Source organism: Microtus pennsylvanicus, chromosome 11 (assembly GCF_037038515.1).
Source record: "Microtus pennsylvanicus isolate mMicPen1 chromosome 11, mMicPen1.hap1, whole genome shotgun sequence".
In the NCBI taxonomy this organism is placed as follows: Eukaryota; Metazoa; Chordata; class Mammalia; order Rodentia; family Cricetidae; genus Microtus; species Microtus pennsylvanicus.
In genome coordinates, this window is record NC_134589.1 from 61,668,715 (window position 1) to 61,686,869 (window position 18,155).

At 46.1% G+C, this 18,155-nt stretch overlaps 1 protein-coding gene across 7 annotated transcripts in view; it reads right to left on the reverse strand.

Annotated features, from left to right (window-relative positions):
- The window catches only part of Mprip (myosin phosphatase Rho interacting protein), a 126,737-nt gene that overhangs the window by 42,796 nt on the left and 65,786 nt on the right, over positions 1-18,155 (reverse strand). For all 7 annotated transcript variants that reach the window (XM_075992362.1, XM_075992363.1, XM_075992364.1 and 4 more), the window contains exons 4-6: positions 8,863-9,014; positions 5,173-5,257; positions 707-944 (exon numbers count right to left, since the gene is read on the reverse strand). In XM_075992362.1, coding sequence (XP_075848477.1) covers positions 707-944; positions 5,173-5,257; positions 8,863-9,014 — 475 coding nt within the window. The remainder of the gene's footprint in view (positions 1-706; positions 945-5,172; positions 5,258-8,862; positions 9,015-18,155) is intronic.

Sequence of the window (18,155 nt, forward strand, 5' to 3'; positions counted from 1 at the left end):
GCTTTTTACCAGACCACAGGAAGAAACCAACAAACAAGACACCTTTCAGGCTCTTAGTACATTTTCAAGGTAGGGAGGAGGGCTTTTGTTGGCATGAAATGGAGCACAAGGATTGTGGATTGGTATATGTGTTGAAGAACTCAGATTGAGGGAGGCAGCGATAGAAACTTTAGTTCTGCTGGGGCATCACAGCATACTAAGAGGAGAGGGCACAGTAATGTTAATAGCTTCCTCCCTGGCCCTTCTTCCTCCTAGCCAGGGGCTGAGCAAGAACGTAACAACGAGGAGAGGGGCAGTACTGCCCTAACTGCACCTCTCTAAAGACAGGCGGCAACTAGCCTAGTGGGTTCTAAGAGCTAATGTAATAGGAACCTGTGGGACAGGAACAGAGGCTTCCTTACAGAGGCAGAACAGAGTGTCTGTAGTTCTCCTGAGGCCGACAGGGTAGGTGCTACACCTTTTTCCTTCACAGGTGGGGTGGAGAGGCCAAGCTGAAGTTCACAAGCCAGGAACCCAGTCATGCTAAGCCAGTGCTACCCAGAACTGATACAGAGAAGTACAGAGGGAGGAAAGGTTCAGGGCCTATGACTGAGCTCCTGTATCACATTCCCAGTGTCATTCCTGCCCACTGGATGGGGTCCCACTCCCGCAGTACAAGATGGATCACTGCAACAAGTGGGTTCACAGCTGATCAGCTACTGCTTACCTTCTTTGCTTTCTGGCCCTGGTTCCCGTGGGGTGCAAGCAGCAGGAGGCAGGCTTTGGCTGGGACTCTGAGCTGGATTCAGGCTGTTCCCATCAGGCTGGTCTTTGGCTCTCATTTCTTCCTGCCAGAGTGTGGATTTGGTGGTAGGAACTTTCTCGGCACTGGGAATGCTGCTACTGCTACTGCCACTGCCACCACCAGTGCTGCTCGTGACAGCCATCTTAGCAGGCCCAGGCTCCTGGAGAGATAACAATGGGGGTGGCAGCATATGAGCACATAGCCCAGGCTAGCTCATCAGTCCTGGCTGCTAAATTACAAGGAATACAAGGCCAGTAAAATAGTGTTGGAGAATGGAAAGCTGTTCTTTTCCTGATTGTTCTCTGTGGAACCACAGTGTCTTGTTCAAGGGGCCTTGCAGAGAGAAGATCCTGGGTTTCTACCAGAGCCATGTCATCAAGCATGCAGAAACTCTGTATATCACTAGACAGTGCCTAGAATAGCAGCCCAGTTATTAAGGGTGAGTCCACAGGAGTTGATTTAGAGTCTGCCATTCCTAAACTCTCAGGCACTTGAGACATAAACAAAGGGAGACAGGACAAGGCAAAAAAGAACACTCTTCTGACAGAGGCCCACTGCAATCAAGATCATTGCGGTAAATGCAGAAAGTAGATTCCATAGCACCCTGTGGTCTTACTCACTCCTAAACTTGAATGAAATACCAGGGATGATGTGGAAGAGTTACTGAAATAAGACAACACTAAGGCCTGAACAGTTGCTCATCCACATAAGGAAAACTTATCCCACGGCTGGGCAGTGGTGGTACAAACATTTAATCACAGTACTCAGGAGGCAGAGGTAGGCTGATCTCTGAGTTTGAGGCCAGCCTAGTCTACAGAGAGAGTTCCAGGACAGCTAGGACTACACAGAGAAATCCTATCTTAAAAAACAAAACAGCAATAACAACAACAACAAAAAACAAATAAAATTAAAAAAAATCCTATCCTGTGTTGATGATTTGTGGAGGTGAAGCCTTTAGGATATGGTTAGGTCATTCCTCTTTAATGGAATCAGTACCCTATAAAAGAGGCCCAAGCTATCTACACTGGTCCTTCCACCATGTGTGAGAGAACTAGGAAGTTGGCACCTTAACCTTGTACTTCCTTGTCTCCAGAATTCTGAGAAAACAACAGTGTCTATTGTTTCAGCCTCTCAGTCTGTGACATTTTGTGACTAGCATCAGGAATCATGTAAGACACACTATCCCACTCAAGCCTGCACACTCACACCTGTCACATGCACACTTTGTTCTCATGCACAAGCTGTTCTTTATTGGTAGCCCAAGTCATTTCCCAGTTTTCCCAGGGCACAAAAGCAATATGGCCCTGAGGAAAAGGGGTCTGGGGGTAGGGGTGGGGGGGGTAAGCTAAACTCAAAAGACACAGAAATCTAGTTTCTAAGTAATAAGAGAGTTGGACTCTTTAGATGCTGAGCTCAGATAAGGAAAGGATGGGAATCTCAGCCGTCCTGCAGTACCCACTCTTGCCTGTGCCCAACCACTCATACTGCTGAGGGGGCTGCCAAGAGGATGGTTTCAGTCAATTACTATCTTGCCACAAAGAGGTGGTGATATATAATTATCTACCTCCCACTCCCATCTGGTCTCATGCCACAGAACTGGGCCTGACCCACACCTCTGACCCACAAAGAGCTTGTTCTATCTTCTGGAGGATGGGTAAAGGTTCCCATATCCTTGGGCAAGATCCTTTGGTTAAGTTTCAAACCCTGAGACAAACTGCTGAGGTACCTATTTAACATATCAAAGCAGACCTGGCCTTCAGGTTATCCCAATATCTCTCAGTCCCTACCAGTTACAGGGTACCCGTGGTATACCCCACCCCTACCCTAAACTTCTTCAGCCCAGAGGCTGGGCTGTCCTTCCCCCAGAGGCTCTTCCTTATATAGTACAGCCATTTTGGTTATTCCACCTCTTTTGTACCTTTGGTTTCTGCACCTTGTCATTGTCATACCTCCCCCCACCCCCAGGACCAATGGCCCAGCTCAGTCTGCTCATGTCTACTCTGGACTCTCCCAGATGTCTCTGCCTCTGGCTATGCTCTCCCAGGTATCTATAATAAACTTTCTTCCACCATACCTAGGAGCCATGTTCTTTCTTTCCTTTTTATTTATTTTTTCATTCACTTTTTCTTTTGAGCAGGTGGATGAGAAATATAATTGGGTGGATGTGGACACGCAAAGGGTTGTAGAGGCACACACTACACAGAGCCAGCCTGGGTTAGCAAAGGTTGCAGGCACCTAGATTCACTGCACCAAATCCTCAGCAGCCAGCTGTCATGTTTCTGCTGTTAACATGGTAATGAACCCTGGCTGCTATCATAGGCACTCAGAAGAGCTTCTAGAGCCAAGAAAAAAGGGAGTAAGCTCCTCCTTGAGGGGTACCTTTTTCTACTTCTCTGGCATGAAAATGGAAGAGGGGCCAGAGTGAGTTGGAAGGAAGGGTCCTGCTTTGAAATAGAGGGCAGCTGAGACCCTACAGAAACCAAGAATCCTAGGGAAGGAAGGACAGGGAATGTTCAACATATCCAGATAAAGAGCAAGGGCATCACCCAGGTCTTTGCCAAAGGCCTAGAGCCTTGGCAGGGAATTGGGGGGGGGGGTCAGAAAAGAGAACCACTCTCCCAAGTTCCATGTGGGCAACAGACCTGGGGAGAGCTAGGAGACTCTTCCTATGGCCATGCCTTTGGGGGACTCCTGTTTCCCTCTCCTCTAGGCCTTCTCTTCAGGAGCATATATATGATGGCCGTCACCTCTTTAGGAACGAACTGAAGTTAGTTAGACATGGTGGAAACCAAGGCTTCCAGTTCTCAGTGGTCTAAACAAAAACTCTTCTAGGCTTGTGCAGGTCCATGGGAGAGAGGAGGAAATAGAGCTTCATGCTCACCCACAGAACCATAAGGGCCACACAAATGCCTACGGCAGCAGACTGTATATGTGTGTGAGGTGTACCCAGAAACTTCAATCCAAATGCAGTCCTTGTCTCTCTCCTGAGGCCAACCAGAGGTCAGTTGTAGAGAAGGGGAGAGGCAGTGCCATAACACTGATGGAAGAGACTGGGAACTCAGTGCCCAGGCTCTGAGGCATATCCTCAGGGAAGGGGTGACTTCCCTATCTTGGGATCATAGGGCTCTTTCTACTTGCTAGAGAGTTGGAGTCTAGTCACAGGGCAGCATCACTTGGAAGGGACAAAGTTGTGGGGGAGGGGAAACATCTAAATTTCTAGCCTGACCCAAGTTGTCTCCTGTACATGGAGAGTTACCTTATTTGGAGGCAGAAGCTCTGTGCTGCAGTGTTTCCAAGGCATCACCATGGAAACAAGGCGTAACCCTAACCACTGTTATGCAGCCAGGACTTGGGGGATTTGAGCATTAACTGCTGCTCCATAGCAGAAGGCTCTACTTTCAGTTTCCCGGAAACTGACTGCATGTTTTCATTTCTCTGATTACATGTTTTAATGACTACTAGTTAGGGGCATTGCTCTTCAGAGAAGGCTGGCTTAGGTGCCCTTTGGGCATCTTTGGTAAAGATGATATGCAGGATGGATGGTGGTCAATGGAGGGCAGGCCTGAGCTGTACCGTGCTAGGAAGAGAAACTGTCCACAACAGTCCTAGGGATGTGGGGACCAGGCCAACCTCTCTTTGCTTCCACAGGACCCTGGCTTTGTGATGCCCAGAAGACCTGTCTTGCTCATTCTCAGGACTAGCTTAATTTATCTAATGTAGGTCAAAACCCTGGTGAGGGCAACATTTGGTACAGAGGGAAAAAGATGAACACTAAGTAACTACAACCACCCTAGTCAAAGGCCCTTGCTGGAAATTCATAATGGTGATTTTACCCTTCCAGAGCCCAAGGGTGTGGTGAGCACAGCAAGAATGGGGGCTCTTCCGCCCATGAGCCCAGAATACCAGTTAGGAAGAGGGAGGGAATGAGAAAGGGTGGGACAGTGGGAGGAAGGGAAGGACTCTCCCAGTCACCTAGCTCTGGTCACAGTCAAAGCAGGGACCCTCCTGGGCTCACCTTCCTTGTTGCTTAGCCTTCTATCTACAGGGACACTTCTTTCCTTTGACTGTGGCAGAAGAATAGACCACTCTGCCCTTCCCAGAGGTTGACAGGATGGGCAGGGGAAGGGTCACAAGCTAAGCTGCTATTGCTTGGCATTTGCCGGCTGGCCTGAAACTTCCTGAAGACAGCCCAGGACATTCTAGCAGGCTATTCTGCTTAGTGATTTAGAGAGGATGACATATGGCCTATGACTCCTAAAGTATAGGCAGGAGGGAGGAGGTGGCATGCAAGTTGTGATCACCTCAGCCTTAGCCAGACCTTACCCCATTTTCTTGCCCTCACTTCTTCCCAGGCCCAGCTCCACTAGGGGACAGGCCAACCAGCCTACCTGTGCGGTGGGTGGCTCTACTTTCCGTTTCTTCTTCTGGTTCTGCTTGTTGGTTCTGGGATACACCATGAGCATCTCTAGCCACCTGCAAAGAAGAGAGGAGAAATAGCACCAGGTAAGTCCCTGGCTTTTAGGATCCATGTCTCCAGGCCTTGCTGGAGTGGTAGAGTCCTCCATCCCTTAGGTGCCCTTTTTGGAGAGACTTATTCAGTGGTCTCAGTAGTAACACTGAGCAGGTTACCCCAAATCAGAGGGCAGAAGTTGGGTGAGACTCTATCACAGAGCAAGCCAGGTAAAGCACAGGCTGTATGAGGATTAGGCCAGACAATGACCCTATTCCACAGCCACCATGGGCTCAAAGCAAGAAGACGTCTCTATTCTGACAAAGAGGCAGGGTCCATCAAAGGTATTACAGATTGGAGGGACATCAGTGTTCCATTACTAACCCTATTCTCAGGACCTAGTCTCAACTTTAAAATATCCTTCCAGATTTGGATTTGGCAAGTGCACAGCCAGGCAATGACTGGCAGATAATTAGGGCTTTGGGGCAGATACTAAAGGAGGAAATTGGAAGTTATATCAGCAAAATTCCCATGGCGGGTCACTTCAGGAGTGAGAGGCTAATCAATAAGACTACTACTCACACAGGAAACATGCTAGGTCCCAGGTTTGAACAAGGCCACACAGTTGCCAAGTATTCTTCACCAAAGCCTGTATTTTAGAAAGCCATTCTGGGCCAGCAAAAGAAAGCAAGGAGAGAAAAAGAGCTATAGGCAAAAGGTTAGGACCCCTGATCTGGTAATGCCACTATGCCTTGGGTACTCCAGAATTTCAGAAGGACCATAACATAAAGGTAAGAGGGCTTGCTTCTGAAATCTGGTCTCAGTCATGACCAAGTGGGGCACAGTAGCCAGCCTTCTCTCTAGACAAGCTGTAGCTGTAGGAATCACAAGAGAGACAGGGCTCCGAACTTCACAAAACACAAGGGCCCATGATGGGTCCAGGCCTGCGGTAGTGATGGTGGTGGCCACATTCCTGTACTTATCAGTACCCCTGGAGCAAAGAAGGGCTCCTTGAGGTGCTTCTATAATTTGGGTTTGCTGCAGGAAGGGAAGAGAAGCAACTAGTTGCTTTTTGGAGTAGTCCTGGGAGCTGGAAGCTAGGGAAGCCAAGTTTTGTGCAGGGAACTACAGTTGCTACATAAAGGACTACTTAGTCCAACTCAACCCATGCCCAGGGATGCACAAGCTGCTAAGAGCACAAAGGCCTACTTTTTCAGAGTCCTGTTGGTCACTTCTCCACGATCCCAAAGAAAGGAAGGCGTTACATCTGGAAGAATAGCAGATGGACAGGCTTCCCAGTGCATGGAGCCCCCATCCTCCTGCTCCATCCTTTTTTTTCCAGGAAGACTGGATCTTGGAACCGCTCTATATCACTTGATATTTCTGTCAGATACTTGAGGATCCATGATTGAAGGGAGTGACTCCTACAACTTCATCAGAATCCCAGGTCAAGATACCTTCCCACCGGGGCCCCAAGGTATGTGGGGCATAGAGCAGGGGTTGTACAACCAACCTCCAGAGTGCGCAAATACCCGTGTTCTACCCATTGTCACCAAGGAGCCTTGGCAGGGTGCATTCATCAAGAGGAACTGGACTGCTCAGCTACCTAGGGACTTGGGAAGTGTTTAAGGAAGAGAAGCCTGGGACATTCGGTCACTGCTGAGCAAGGGACAGAGCTGTCAGGGCTGAGGCATAATGGAACTGGTCTACATTCCTATATTTCCCTTCTTCCTACCATGTAAAACAAAACAACAAAACAAGGTCTTGCTACATAGCCCAGATTGTTGGGCTGTCCTGGAACTCCTGACCCTCTTCTTGCCTTAGTATCCCAAATCTGGAATTTCAGGTGTCTGCTGCCATACTCAGCAACATGTGACTCTGTCAAGGAAGCCCAGTGGGATGTACCCAACATACTCAGACATGTTAGAAATGTGAAGAACAATCCAGTGAAGAGATGGGGATCAGTTAGTGACATGAGGTTGGTGGGTACCAAGTTTCTCCAGTTCCCAAAGGCAGAGCTAGGTCAGTAAGAATGAGAGAGTGGGCAGAGCTGATGGCAGGGCAGGGAGTAAAGCATCCTAGCCTCTGGGTGAGCCAGAAAGCAAACACGAGCCCCAATCAATCCTCTGGAGAAGCTGTGTCAGTATGGTCCCAGCAGCCTGGAAGTCACTCATGGCATGAGAGAACTAGAGAATGAACCACCCACTTCCTTCAGCAAATCTCGGGGGAAAAAGGCAGGGAAGAAGGCTGAGTAGGTGGTAGATGTCTCTGCTTTCCCCCCTCCAATTTGGTGAAAGTATCTTCTCCTTAGGAACTGGTTTTGATGTGACCAGAGCATGTAGGCCAATGGGGCCTGGAGTACAGAGATGAAGAGCCATGACAGCCTTGGCAAGGGAATCACCATTAGAGACAGAGAAAATGAGGGAAGGCACTTGCTCTTGGAACATTTGTGTCATGCCTGACTTCTATGGGTACCAAAGATCCCAGCATGTGGGCAAGACTACAGAAGCTGCTGCTTGGGTCAGAAGAGGGCTTTCAGGAAGGAGAGGAGAGAAAGAGCTTCGGGTGGCCTGCTATAACTATGGCCATGACACAGACCTACCAATAAGCTGTGAATCGTGGGGAGAATTAGTCAGCATACACAATTCTGAAACTACAGGCTGCTTGGTGGCACCTTGTTCAGTTAATGATCATCAATAACCATGTCTACCTAGCAGGCTACCATGGTACATGCTGACAAAAGAAGACAACAGAGGAATGACCAAGGAGAGTGTCTCAGAGTAAAGCCAGGACCCCAAGGTAGTTCTCAAAGGGATCAGTCAGACAGATGCTAAACATCACCTCTCTGAACCACATGGCATCAGTAACCCAGTTCCAGATACTCCCAGCCTGTCCTAAAAAACCTCAGACTTCCTTTTCAATCCCAAATGCCACTGGGGTCTTCCTTAGATCCAAGCCCAGGAGGGTGAGCATCCCTAGGAAAACTCACTTGGGACAGGTGTGCTGGATCAGGCCAGGTAGACAGAAGGTCACTCACACCTGACTGCTCTCCTGCTTCTGACCATCTGATTCCTTGACATAGAGCAAAGGTTCATCAGAAGCCCCTGGAATCCTTAAATCATGTTCTGGGTCTAACTCAGGAAGACACACAAAGCACTCCTCCACACTGTCTGCAGAAGCTTGAAAAGGAGAATTCTTAGTCACCCAACAGAGAATATCCCTTGACTAGTACTGGCTGACTTCCTGAACAGCCTCACTAGAGATACAGCCCATGTTAAAGGAAGGCAGTTTTCCCAGTGGCCTTGTACTTGCTCAAACCAGAGGTCCTCACTCCCTCTACCCTGTGCTACAGTCTGTTCCTTTCGACCCCAGATTGACTTCTTCCAAAGGTTTGACATACCTGTCCTCTTTCAGCCTTATAGGATGATGGGGTTCATCACTGAGAAAATACATGCATGTGCATCACCTGGAGTTTTCAGTGCTACATAGGATGTGTGAGGGGTGTGTGTGGTGGTGGTGGTGGTGGGCACCAACCAGTGAAGAATTCTGAAGAACACTCAGCAGCCCTGGAATCTGGAGAATTGAGTGGACAAGCAGACAGTGCTTCTTGTGGGTCTGGGCAACTTACCCACTGATGATCTCCTTGGTCTCTGCCCTGATAAAATGTTCCTTGTCGGGCGTCAGAATGCAGAGGGAGAACTTCTGCCCAGTGCGGGCCTCCCCATCCACCACATCTGTGCACTGGTTCATGTTGATGGTGCCCTGAGGGAGGGTGGTAGGCTGCAAGTACAAAACAAGTTATTCAAAAGAGGTAGTGTCAGGTTCCATAGCCACCAGCAGTCCTTCAGTCCTTGGCCCTCAAGTACTATTTCCTATCCACCCATCCATGGTGGGGAAGACCAAGTTGGACGTTTTTAGAGGATATCTAGCTGGATTTCACCTCCTACTTGGAGAGCACTGGAGGAGGAGTAGGACGGTGAGAGAATAGCTCAGTGAAGACTGCTGGGGAGAACAGGAGGCTAAGATCCTAGTCTCAGATTCAATACCAAGGTGAGTTTTTTTGTTTTGTTTTGTTTTTTGTTTTTTAAGATCTAAGGAGGTAAACAGAAGAGAGCCACATCCCTGAGCCCTAGCTCTGAGGCTGGGAAATAGACCCAAAGACCCACACCTAAACACGCCATGGCTTTAAGGAGCCCTACAGAAACTTCTTGAAGGGCTAGGGATAGACACATGCACAGACAGACACACAAATGCACAGTTAAGACACCAAAATAAAGAAAACTAAAATCAGAAAAGGAAGGTGTTGAGAGAATCCCACTGAAGTGAAGGGCTGGTGAGAGGTCTCCATAAAGAAGCCAGAACTGTTAGCCTCACAAGGCCCCCAAACACAGGTGTTCTGGGAAGGCAGACAGGGTGCTATGTATCCTATCATGCCCATTTTTTACATTGCCAGATCCTACAGGGAAACACTGTCAGTCTGTTCCAGAAGCCACAGGTGGGTAGGCTTTGGGGCAGACAGCAACTTCCCCAAGGCCTACTACTTGAAGGGCTTCCTTTCTTACCACTAAGTGTATGGAGCAGCAGTTGGTCTGCCTTTCTCTACAGCTCTATGGGATCCATTTTTACCAAGATCCTGCTGACTAAGGCTAAGGGGGTGAGGCCTTGTCTGAGAGCAGGGAATGAGGCCGGGTACCCACACTGAGCTCAGAACCACCAACCCATGAATTACATTTGCCAAGTGTGTGTTAGGCAGGCTCTTTCCAGTTAAGGTCATCAGAATGATCCAAGAGTTTCTAACTTGCTTGATGTAGACTCAGGGAGTGTGTGTGTGTGTGTGTGTGTGTGTGTGTGTGTGTGTGTGTGTGTAAGACACACACCATGATGACAGGGATGACAGTACCAGAATAGAGGGTTCTTACCCACACAAGGTTCATGATAGCCTTCCCATGGCTGGAAGTTGGATCCCCTAACTGGTGAGCCTTTGAGCTCAAGAGCACATACCCTCAGGAAGGGTATATTAAGAGGGCCCAGCCCAGCTCTGCAACAGAGGCAGTCCTGCAACCCCAGCAGGGCTTCTCGGCGACCAGTGGACAGAGATAGTAGTCTAATACCCAGTCTTGCCTAGATTCAGAGCCTGGTCTTTCTGGATGGGGAGACCCAGGATAGGGTCCTAATTTTCCTTGCCTTTTCTTTCCAGTGCCAGTCCTTCTAGTCCACGTCAGTTTTAATCATTGGCCCTCTTTAGTATGCTTCATAAACCTGGTTTGGTTAAATTGTGCTTTAAGAATTCTTAATCCCTGCACAAGGCACACCGTATTTCTGAGACAGAAGAGAAAAAAACTAATGCTATGAGTATTGGGAAGACAGAATGACAAGCTGTACAGAGAGCTAGGGGGTGGTCAGACAGAAAAGAACTGCAAGAGATGCCTCTCCTGCCCTGATGCTGGAACTCTATTCCAGTCCTTGAGATTAAAGTACTGACAGTCAAGGTCAGATGTGGTGGTCTTAATCATAGCACTTGGGAAGCAGAGGCAGGTGGATCTCTGTGAATTCGAGGCTAGCCTGGTCTACAAAGCAACTTCCAGGACAGCCAGGACTGTTACACAGAGAAATCCTGTCTCAAACAAAACAAAACAAAATAACAACAACAACAACACTCCAACAACACAGCAATGGCCATGATGGATTTCAGATCTATGTCAATAGAGTATGAAATATGACGATATATCATGCAAGTGATATGTGGGGATGATAAAACATATCAACAAAAATCTTGTTATTTCTTTCTCAAGAGATTGGCCACTAGGCCATTCAAGGATTCAGTGTCACCAAACTGCTCAGGTCTCTACAGCCCTACATTCCCCTCTTGCACAGCAACAATCTGTACTAGACACTTGACCATGAGCCAAAGACCCTAACTTAGAGCTGAGTATCACCATGGTCTAACCTTTCAACCTCTCTACCTCCCGGGCCTCAGCTCTATTTCCTTTAGAAAGGGTTACAAAATGGTCCATAGAAGGTAAAAACAGCCAGGTAGGCACGTAAGTCGGCACATATCTGTAATCCCAGCACCTGGGAGGCAGAGGCAAGAGGACTGATGAAAGTCTAAGGACAACCGGGCTAGCCAGGGCTGAAAGAATGACATAAACTAGGATAGGACAGGAGGAAATTAGCATTTACTTTTAACTAGTGTATTTGATGCCTCTCCCACTGCCCCCTTATCAGAAGTGTGTGTGTGTGGGGGGGGGAATTACTGGATCCTGACACATATACAACTAGGAACAATCAGAGAATACTATAGAAGGAAGGGGTAGCTATGGTTCTAGAGCCCAATCTACTCACAGGGCTTTCAATGAGATGGGAAGAAACTGTTCCAAAATTAAATTCTTTCGTTTATAGCCAACTTCTTTTTAATGGAGCTTTACTAAAAATTAATTTATAGCACACAACTTACCTGTTTACAGAGTATAGTTCAATGACTATTCAGCATTTACAGAACTGTACAATACTCACCCCTATAAACCTCAGGCCATTAGCCATCATTTTCCTCTGTCTCCCTCCAACTTCTCTGCCTCTGAAGAATTATTCCTCCAATATTTTATACAAACAGAACCACATGGTGTGCAACCCTTTGTGTCTGGAAGCTCCTTCCTTACCCACACTCTGAAGGTTCAACAAACCACCTTTTTGCCCAGGCTGAATAGCCATCTACCATGTAGATGAACCCCATTTTGCTTTTTCACTTTACCACTGATAGAAATCTGGGTTGTTTCCATTTAGAACTGCTGTGAACAATATTGCTGAACACTCATGTTCACATGTTTGAATGGCCACATACTTTTACTGCTCTCATGTAGATAGCTAAATGCAGAATTGCTTGGTCAAATGGAAACTGTATGTTTAACTCTTTCAAACGCAATAGACTATTTTCTGAAGTGGTTGAATCACTTGTCTATCAGCTGTGAAAAGCTCTGGAATTATACAAACAAAAACCTCCCCTCTAACCCCTTGGGTGTAGTGTGCCACAATATGCATGGTGTCAGCCCTTACCTTCCACTTTTTTGAGACCGGTCTCTTTATTGTTTACCACTTCATGAACAAGGGAAGCTAACACTCAAGTTTTTAGGGATTCCTATGTTCCGCTTCCCATTTCATCCTTAGAGTGATGGATGTACACTGGCACGCCCAGTTCAATGTGGATTCTGGGGATCTGAACTCAAGCCCGCACACTTGTGGGGCAAGTGCTCTATCCACTGGACCATCTACCTCACTACACATTAACTTCCCCTACTTTAACTGGCCTTCTTTTTAATGGGAGTAGCATAAATGGCAGCCTAATAAAGGTATTATGAAAGCTATTTTTTTCAAGTTTTTACATTTATTTATTGTGTGTGTGTGCACACAGTACAAGTGTGGAGGCCAGAGAACAAGCTTTAGGAGTTGGTTCTTCCCTTCTACTGTGTGATCCTTGGGACTGAATTCAGGTTTACCTCATTTGAGCCAACTTGTGACTCTCGCTTTTATTTTTAAAATTAGTTTACAAAATAATAGGTTTCCATCTGGGGTTTTGACACCTAGTTCATTTTTATTAATTCTCACCCCCCACACTCACCCCCTCTCTCTGCCTCACCTACCACTGTGCCTGTCTGGCCTCAGTATTATTAATCCTTCTACTTTGCTCTATTATTTTTTCTCTCATTCTTCTCCCTTAAGAGACTCTCTCTTTCCCCTAGTCTTTTTAGTTCCCTAGCCTTTGCCCACATGTCTCCCACATGACTACACATATTTAACAGCCAGAGCTAGGATCTGTACATAGGAGATAATCTTGTGGAATCGTCTTTTTGAGCAGGGATTACCTCACTTAAGCAATGTTTTTCGGTTCCATCCATTTTCCTGAAAATTTCATAATCTTATTTTTCTTATTACTCCTCAATAAAATTCTACTGTATACATGTATCACAACTATTGTGAGACTCCATCTTACTCTGGGGTAAGAATGGTAACCAAGAAAATGACAGTAAGTACTGGTGAGGATATGGAGAAGGAGGGACTCTTAACTCAGTGATGGGAGTGTGAGTGAGTGCAGCCACTGCAGAAATGTAGAGGCTTCTGAAAAAAAAGAAACCACAGAACTCCCTTATAACCAGCTATCCCACTTGTAGGCTAGGGAGGTGCCCAAAGAATGTCTTTTACTACAGAGACATCTGCATGCTCACATCTATCCCTGCTCCTTTTACCCTAGCAAGGAGAGAAAATTGGTCTTAACTCTTTGTTTTATTTTGTTTTGTTTTTTGAGACAGGATTTCTCTGTGCAGCTCTGGCTGTCCTGGAACTCACTATATAGATCAGGCTGGTCTTGAACTCAGAGACCCGCCTGTCTCTGCCTACTGTGTGCTGGGATTAAAGGCGTGCGCCACAACCGCCCAGCTGGCCTTAACTTTTATAAGTATATTTATCAGGTAATTTTAACCACTGCTATTGGGCAGCAGGTCAGGTAAGAAAACAGCTCTCTGCAACTCAACACTGACACTGGAAGGAAGGAGCAATCACCAGAGTCATAGCAGCACTACACTTGTTGCCTTCTTTTGGCATGCAGGCCACTGTATTCATAATAATAAAAATAATAAAAAAAGAGAAACTGATTAGTGGTGAATGCTTAACTAACATAAACAAAGCCCTGTGCCCCATCCACAGCACCACATAAAGCCAGGCACTGGTGGGACAGGCCTGTAACCCAAACACTCCACTTCCCACAGCATCATTTACAACAGCAGAGAAGCAGAAGCAGTGCTGCTGCCCACTGATGAACGAACTGATAAACAAGATGTAGAACATGCATACACAGGAGTATTTAGCTATAAAATGAGAAATGAGGTTAAGTTCTGATGTGTGTTAAAATCGGGATAAATCCTGAGTGAAATCAGCTAATCACAAAAATGACACACATTGTAATAATACTTAAATAAGGAGCTTAGTAAGTTAGATTCATAGAAATTTTAAGTAGAACGGGAATAGCTAAGGGCTAAAGGAGAATAATAGCATATTAGTGTTTAATGGTGTCTGTTTCACTTTGGAAAGAGGTCTGGAGCACATGGTAGTGATGGCTGCACAGCAGTCTGAGTGTACTCAGTGTCGCAGAACCAGCAAGTAAGAACAGCTGAAGTGTTAACTTCTATGATGCATACTTGGATGAACACACACGTATGTTAAGTGTGCGCACGTATACACACACAGCCTAGACCAATTCAGAGTCCCAAATGCAAACAACAATAAACACAGTTGGAGTAGAAACAGACTAAGAAGTGTGACTTGCTGCTATGGCTAGCACACCCTTATGTAGAAGTGGCAATTCTGCAGATGGAGCTGGACAGAGCGATGTGAAATCTGGCCAACTCTGGTTTTAGTTCTGGTGGCCTTGCAGAGACCCTTCCAATAGATTCAGAATACAGGCTGCCACAACTGGGCATGGCATTATTCTTCCACTCACCCTGACTTCTAGGGGCAGTAGCAGCTGACATATGAACCACTGTTTCTGGATTGTGGTAATCCTAGGTCAAACCACACACAAATTTGCTCTATCTGAGATCTGAGCCTTTCAACACAGCCAGGATCACAGAGATCAGCATGTAGCCTATTTCCTGGAGCGAGATGCCAAAGCTCTTAACACAACCCGGAAGACACCCATCTCCTTCCCACCAGCTTCTGGCTGCATAGTCTCCGCATAACCACACAGATTCTGGCTGCAAAGATAGCCCTTGGCACATGATATTAAGGAACTGGTTTTGTAAACATGGATTAAATAAATGGTCACCTGTCTGAATGTCATTTGCATTTGCTAGCTAGTGGCCTGTTCCCATATCACTAATTTCAAAAGGATCCACTGGATGTGATGCCAGGAGCCACACTGAAGAGTAAGCCACAGTATCTGCCATAGGTTTCACAGTGCAGAGGGGAAGAGGGCACACATAGCTGAATTAAGTGTTAAGACAAAGGTGTGAAAACAGCCATGGAGTCAAAGAGGCCAAACATGAGGAAGCCAAAAGTCTTCAGGATGCTAGTGACATAGGGGTTATTAGTTTATGAAGTCCTATGAAGAGGTAAGCTCCAAGAGCACAAGAGCAGAGGGACATATGAGCAAGTACATTCACCAAGAGCTTTTCCATAAACATGCTGTATCTCCGTAACTGTGAAATAGCATCATCTCCACTACAGGTAAAAAAAGTCACTGGGTGAGTAAAGCAGTATGCCAAAGTTGATGCTGGCAACTAGTGCTAAGAATATAGCAATGAACTAAACAACAAGAGCTCTGATCCTCGGAGGCTGAACTGGGGGATGAGTCAGGCAGATCATGCATATAGACCAAGTATGGCAGAGGTTCTACAGGACAGGGAGGGACAGTCTAGTCTATTACATGTTCTTGGAATAAGCCTCACAAGCAAGCAGAACAGGGTCAGGAGGGAGCAGCATAAGCTAAAGAGAATGAGCAGTCATAGTAGGACTCTCACCTAAGCTTGGAGAAGCAGGAAGATAGGGAGGCAGGTCATGCAGGCTTTCAAGAACCAGCATACTCCACAAAAATACCAGCAGATGATTCATCCCTCTCAATCCTGCAGCTCTGAGATGATAAGGACTAACAAGGATGGCAGCTCACATCCTGCCCCACTGGAATATGTGTTTCTCTTGAGCCCACCTACAGCCAGGTCTCCCATGACAGACGCAGAAGAGGTCCTAGTATGTGGGTTTCATTTCGGGGTGTCCCTCCCTACAGTCTAGGCCCCTGCCAATCCTTTAAGGAGCCTCTTTTTCTAGCCTATGCTGGAAGCTACATCTAGAGCAATCTCTTTCCTCTGAATCTCTGGTACTACTTTTTTTTCTTTTTATTATGTTTTAACTTTTAAAAGTTATAATGATAATATAGAATTTCTATATACTCATTACCCAGGTGACTCTGTTATCAATGACTTTCACCAGGGTGTTGCAAGTAGCCAACCAATACCGAAACCAAATTAATAGACACTCATGCAACTGAGTCTTCTGAGTTTTCTCCTAGTGTTCTTTTCTGTTCTAAAACCACAGCACACCATATTGTCATGGAATCTTAGGCTTCTCTCGGCTGTGATAGATTTCTCAAACATTCCTTATTTTTTATGATCTTGACAGTTTTAGGAAGTACTAGCCATATATTTTTTTTTTTTTTTAGAATATGCCTCAATTTGGGTATATCTGTTGTTCTCACGGCTAGACTATAGTTCTGGATCTTAAGAAGGAGAGCCACCAAGGTAAAGCTGAGTATGTCTTGTGGTAAACCATTGCCCAGATCTGGAAGAATATCACTACATACTACATGGTCTGCTTGGTGAGGACGGGGAGTGATGATGCTCCCTCTAAGAGGAGAAATCTGCATGGGTTATTTGAAATTCTTTTGCAGTTTTATTTATTTATTTATCAACCATTAAATTATATATGCATGGACTTACAGATATTTAACTTATACTCTAGATTAAAATCAAATGCTAAATTACTTATTTTGTTGCTCACATTATTCCAGCTTTGGCTACAGGAGCTTTTCCAGTGGCTCCTTTGTGGTACCAGAGCACTTCCTCATTCTGAAGGACAAGGGGCTCCAGGCTGATGTAGGACAACCTCTGCCCAGCTCTGGATCAGCCCCTTATCCAGAGCCAGGCGCCTATCCTGGAGAGAGACATTAAAAACCCCAGGCAAGTGGTGGGTATTCTTATTGCTCATAGGGTATCCAGGCTTTTAGGCTTCTTGGCTGCCCATGAAGGAAATGTACATGCTGCTAGAATCCAAGCACAATCCCATCTGCCACTCTGTGTCTTTGCTGATGTTTGTGTCTGGCTAAGCACACTGAGCTCTTCAATACTACACCACTACTACATGGCCTACTCTTTCCTTTGGGCTCCAACACTACTTCTCACCAACTACTATCCAGTTGCTTACTAAACGGTTCAGGACCAGTTTGTGTGCACTGAGATGAACCTCTCTAAGAAAGAATTATGCGCCACAGGTACCACACTCCTGTCTTGGAGTCTCCAGGTACCCTTCTAGTTATATCACCATCCAGAATCTCCTTCAGTGAACTACCAAAGAGCCTGCACCTGTCCATATATGTCTAAGAGTTCAAAGGAGCATGGGAGTATCACTGGGTAAAAAAATGTGATACCTTTTAGTATGAGTTTCTGAGACCTTTCCAAGATATATGGATGAAAGACAAAAACGGAGAGTAGCAAGAGAGATGAATTAGTGAGTTCTATTACCGTGACAAAATACCTGAGAAAATCTACTTATAGGAGGAAATTTTTATTTTGATTCATGGGTCACAAATTCAAGGGTTTCAAAATATATGGTCTTGTGTCTTGACTGCCTGAAGTGAGGCAAAAACCATCATGATGCATGGAAAGAGGAAATGAATGGGGGGGGGAGGACCTGCTCCCTTTACTTAGATCCTGTATCTTTAAAGTTTCTATCAACTCTAAGAGATTATCAAATCCTGAACTTAGTAACAAGTGAGCCCTTGCTATCAACTAAGCACTTAGCACATGGTCTTGGGGAAGCAGTTCAGATTCAGACAACACTGTGCAGTTTCAAGATTAGGATAGGTAAAAGGGAGAACTGATTGGAGGAAGGCAGAGGCTGGCTGGTGTCACCCCAAGCTTGAAGAAGATGGTTTACTAAGTCAAGCTATATGCACATAGCTCAGCATTTGATGAATGACAAAATCAGCCAGAAATGAAAACAGAAGCCTTGTGCTCAGAGACTGCTTCCCATTTCCTGGGTTAGGACTGGGCCATCAGGAGGGTAAAAACTTCCTATGGTGCCTCTGAAACCCAGCTGAGGCTGGAGCCACTGCCTCAGAACTTTTGAGACACTGGCCTCAACTTGCTACCACAGCTGGCTCTT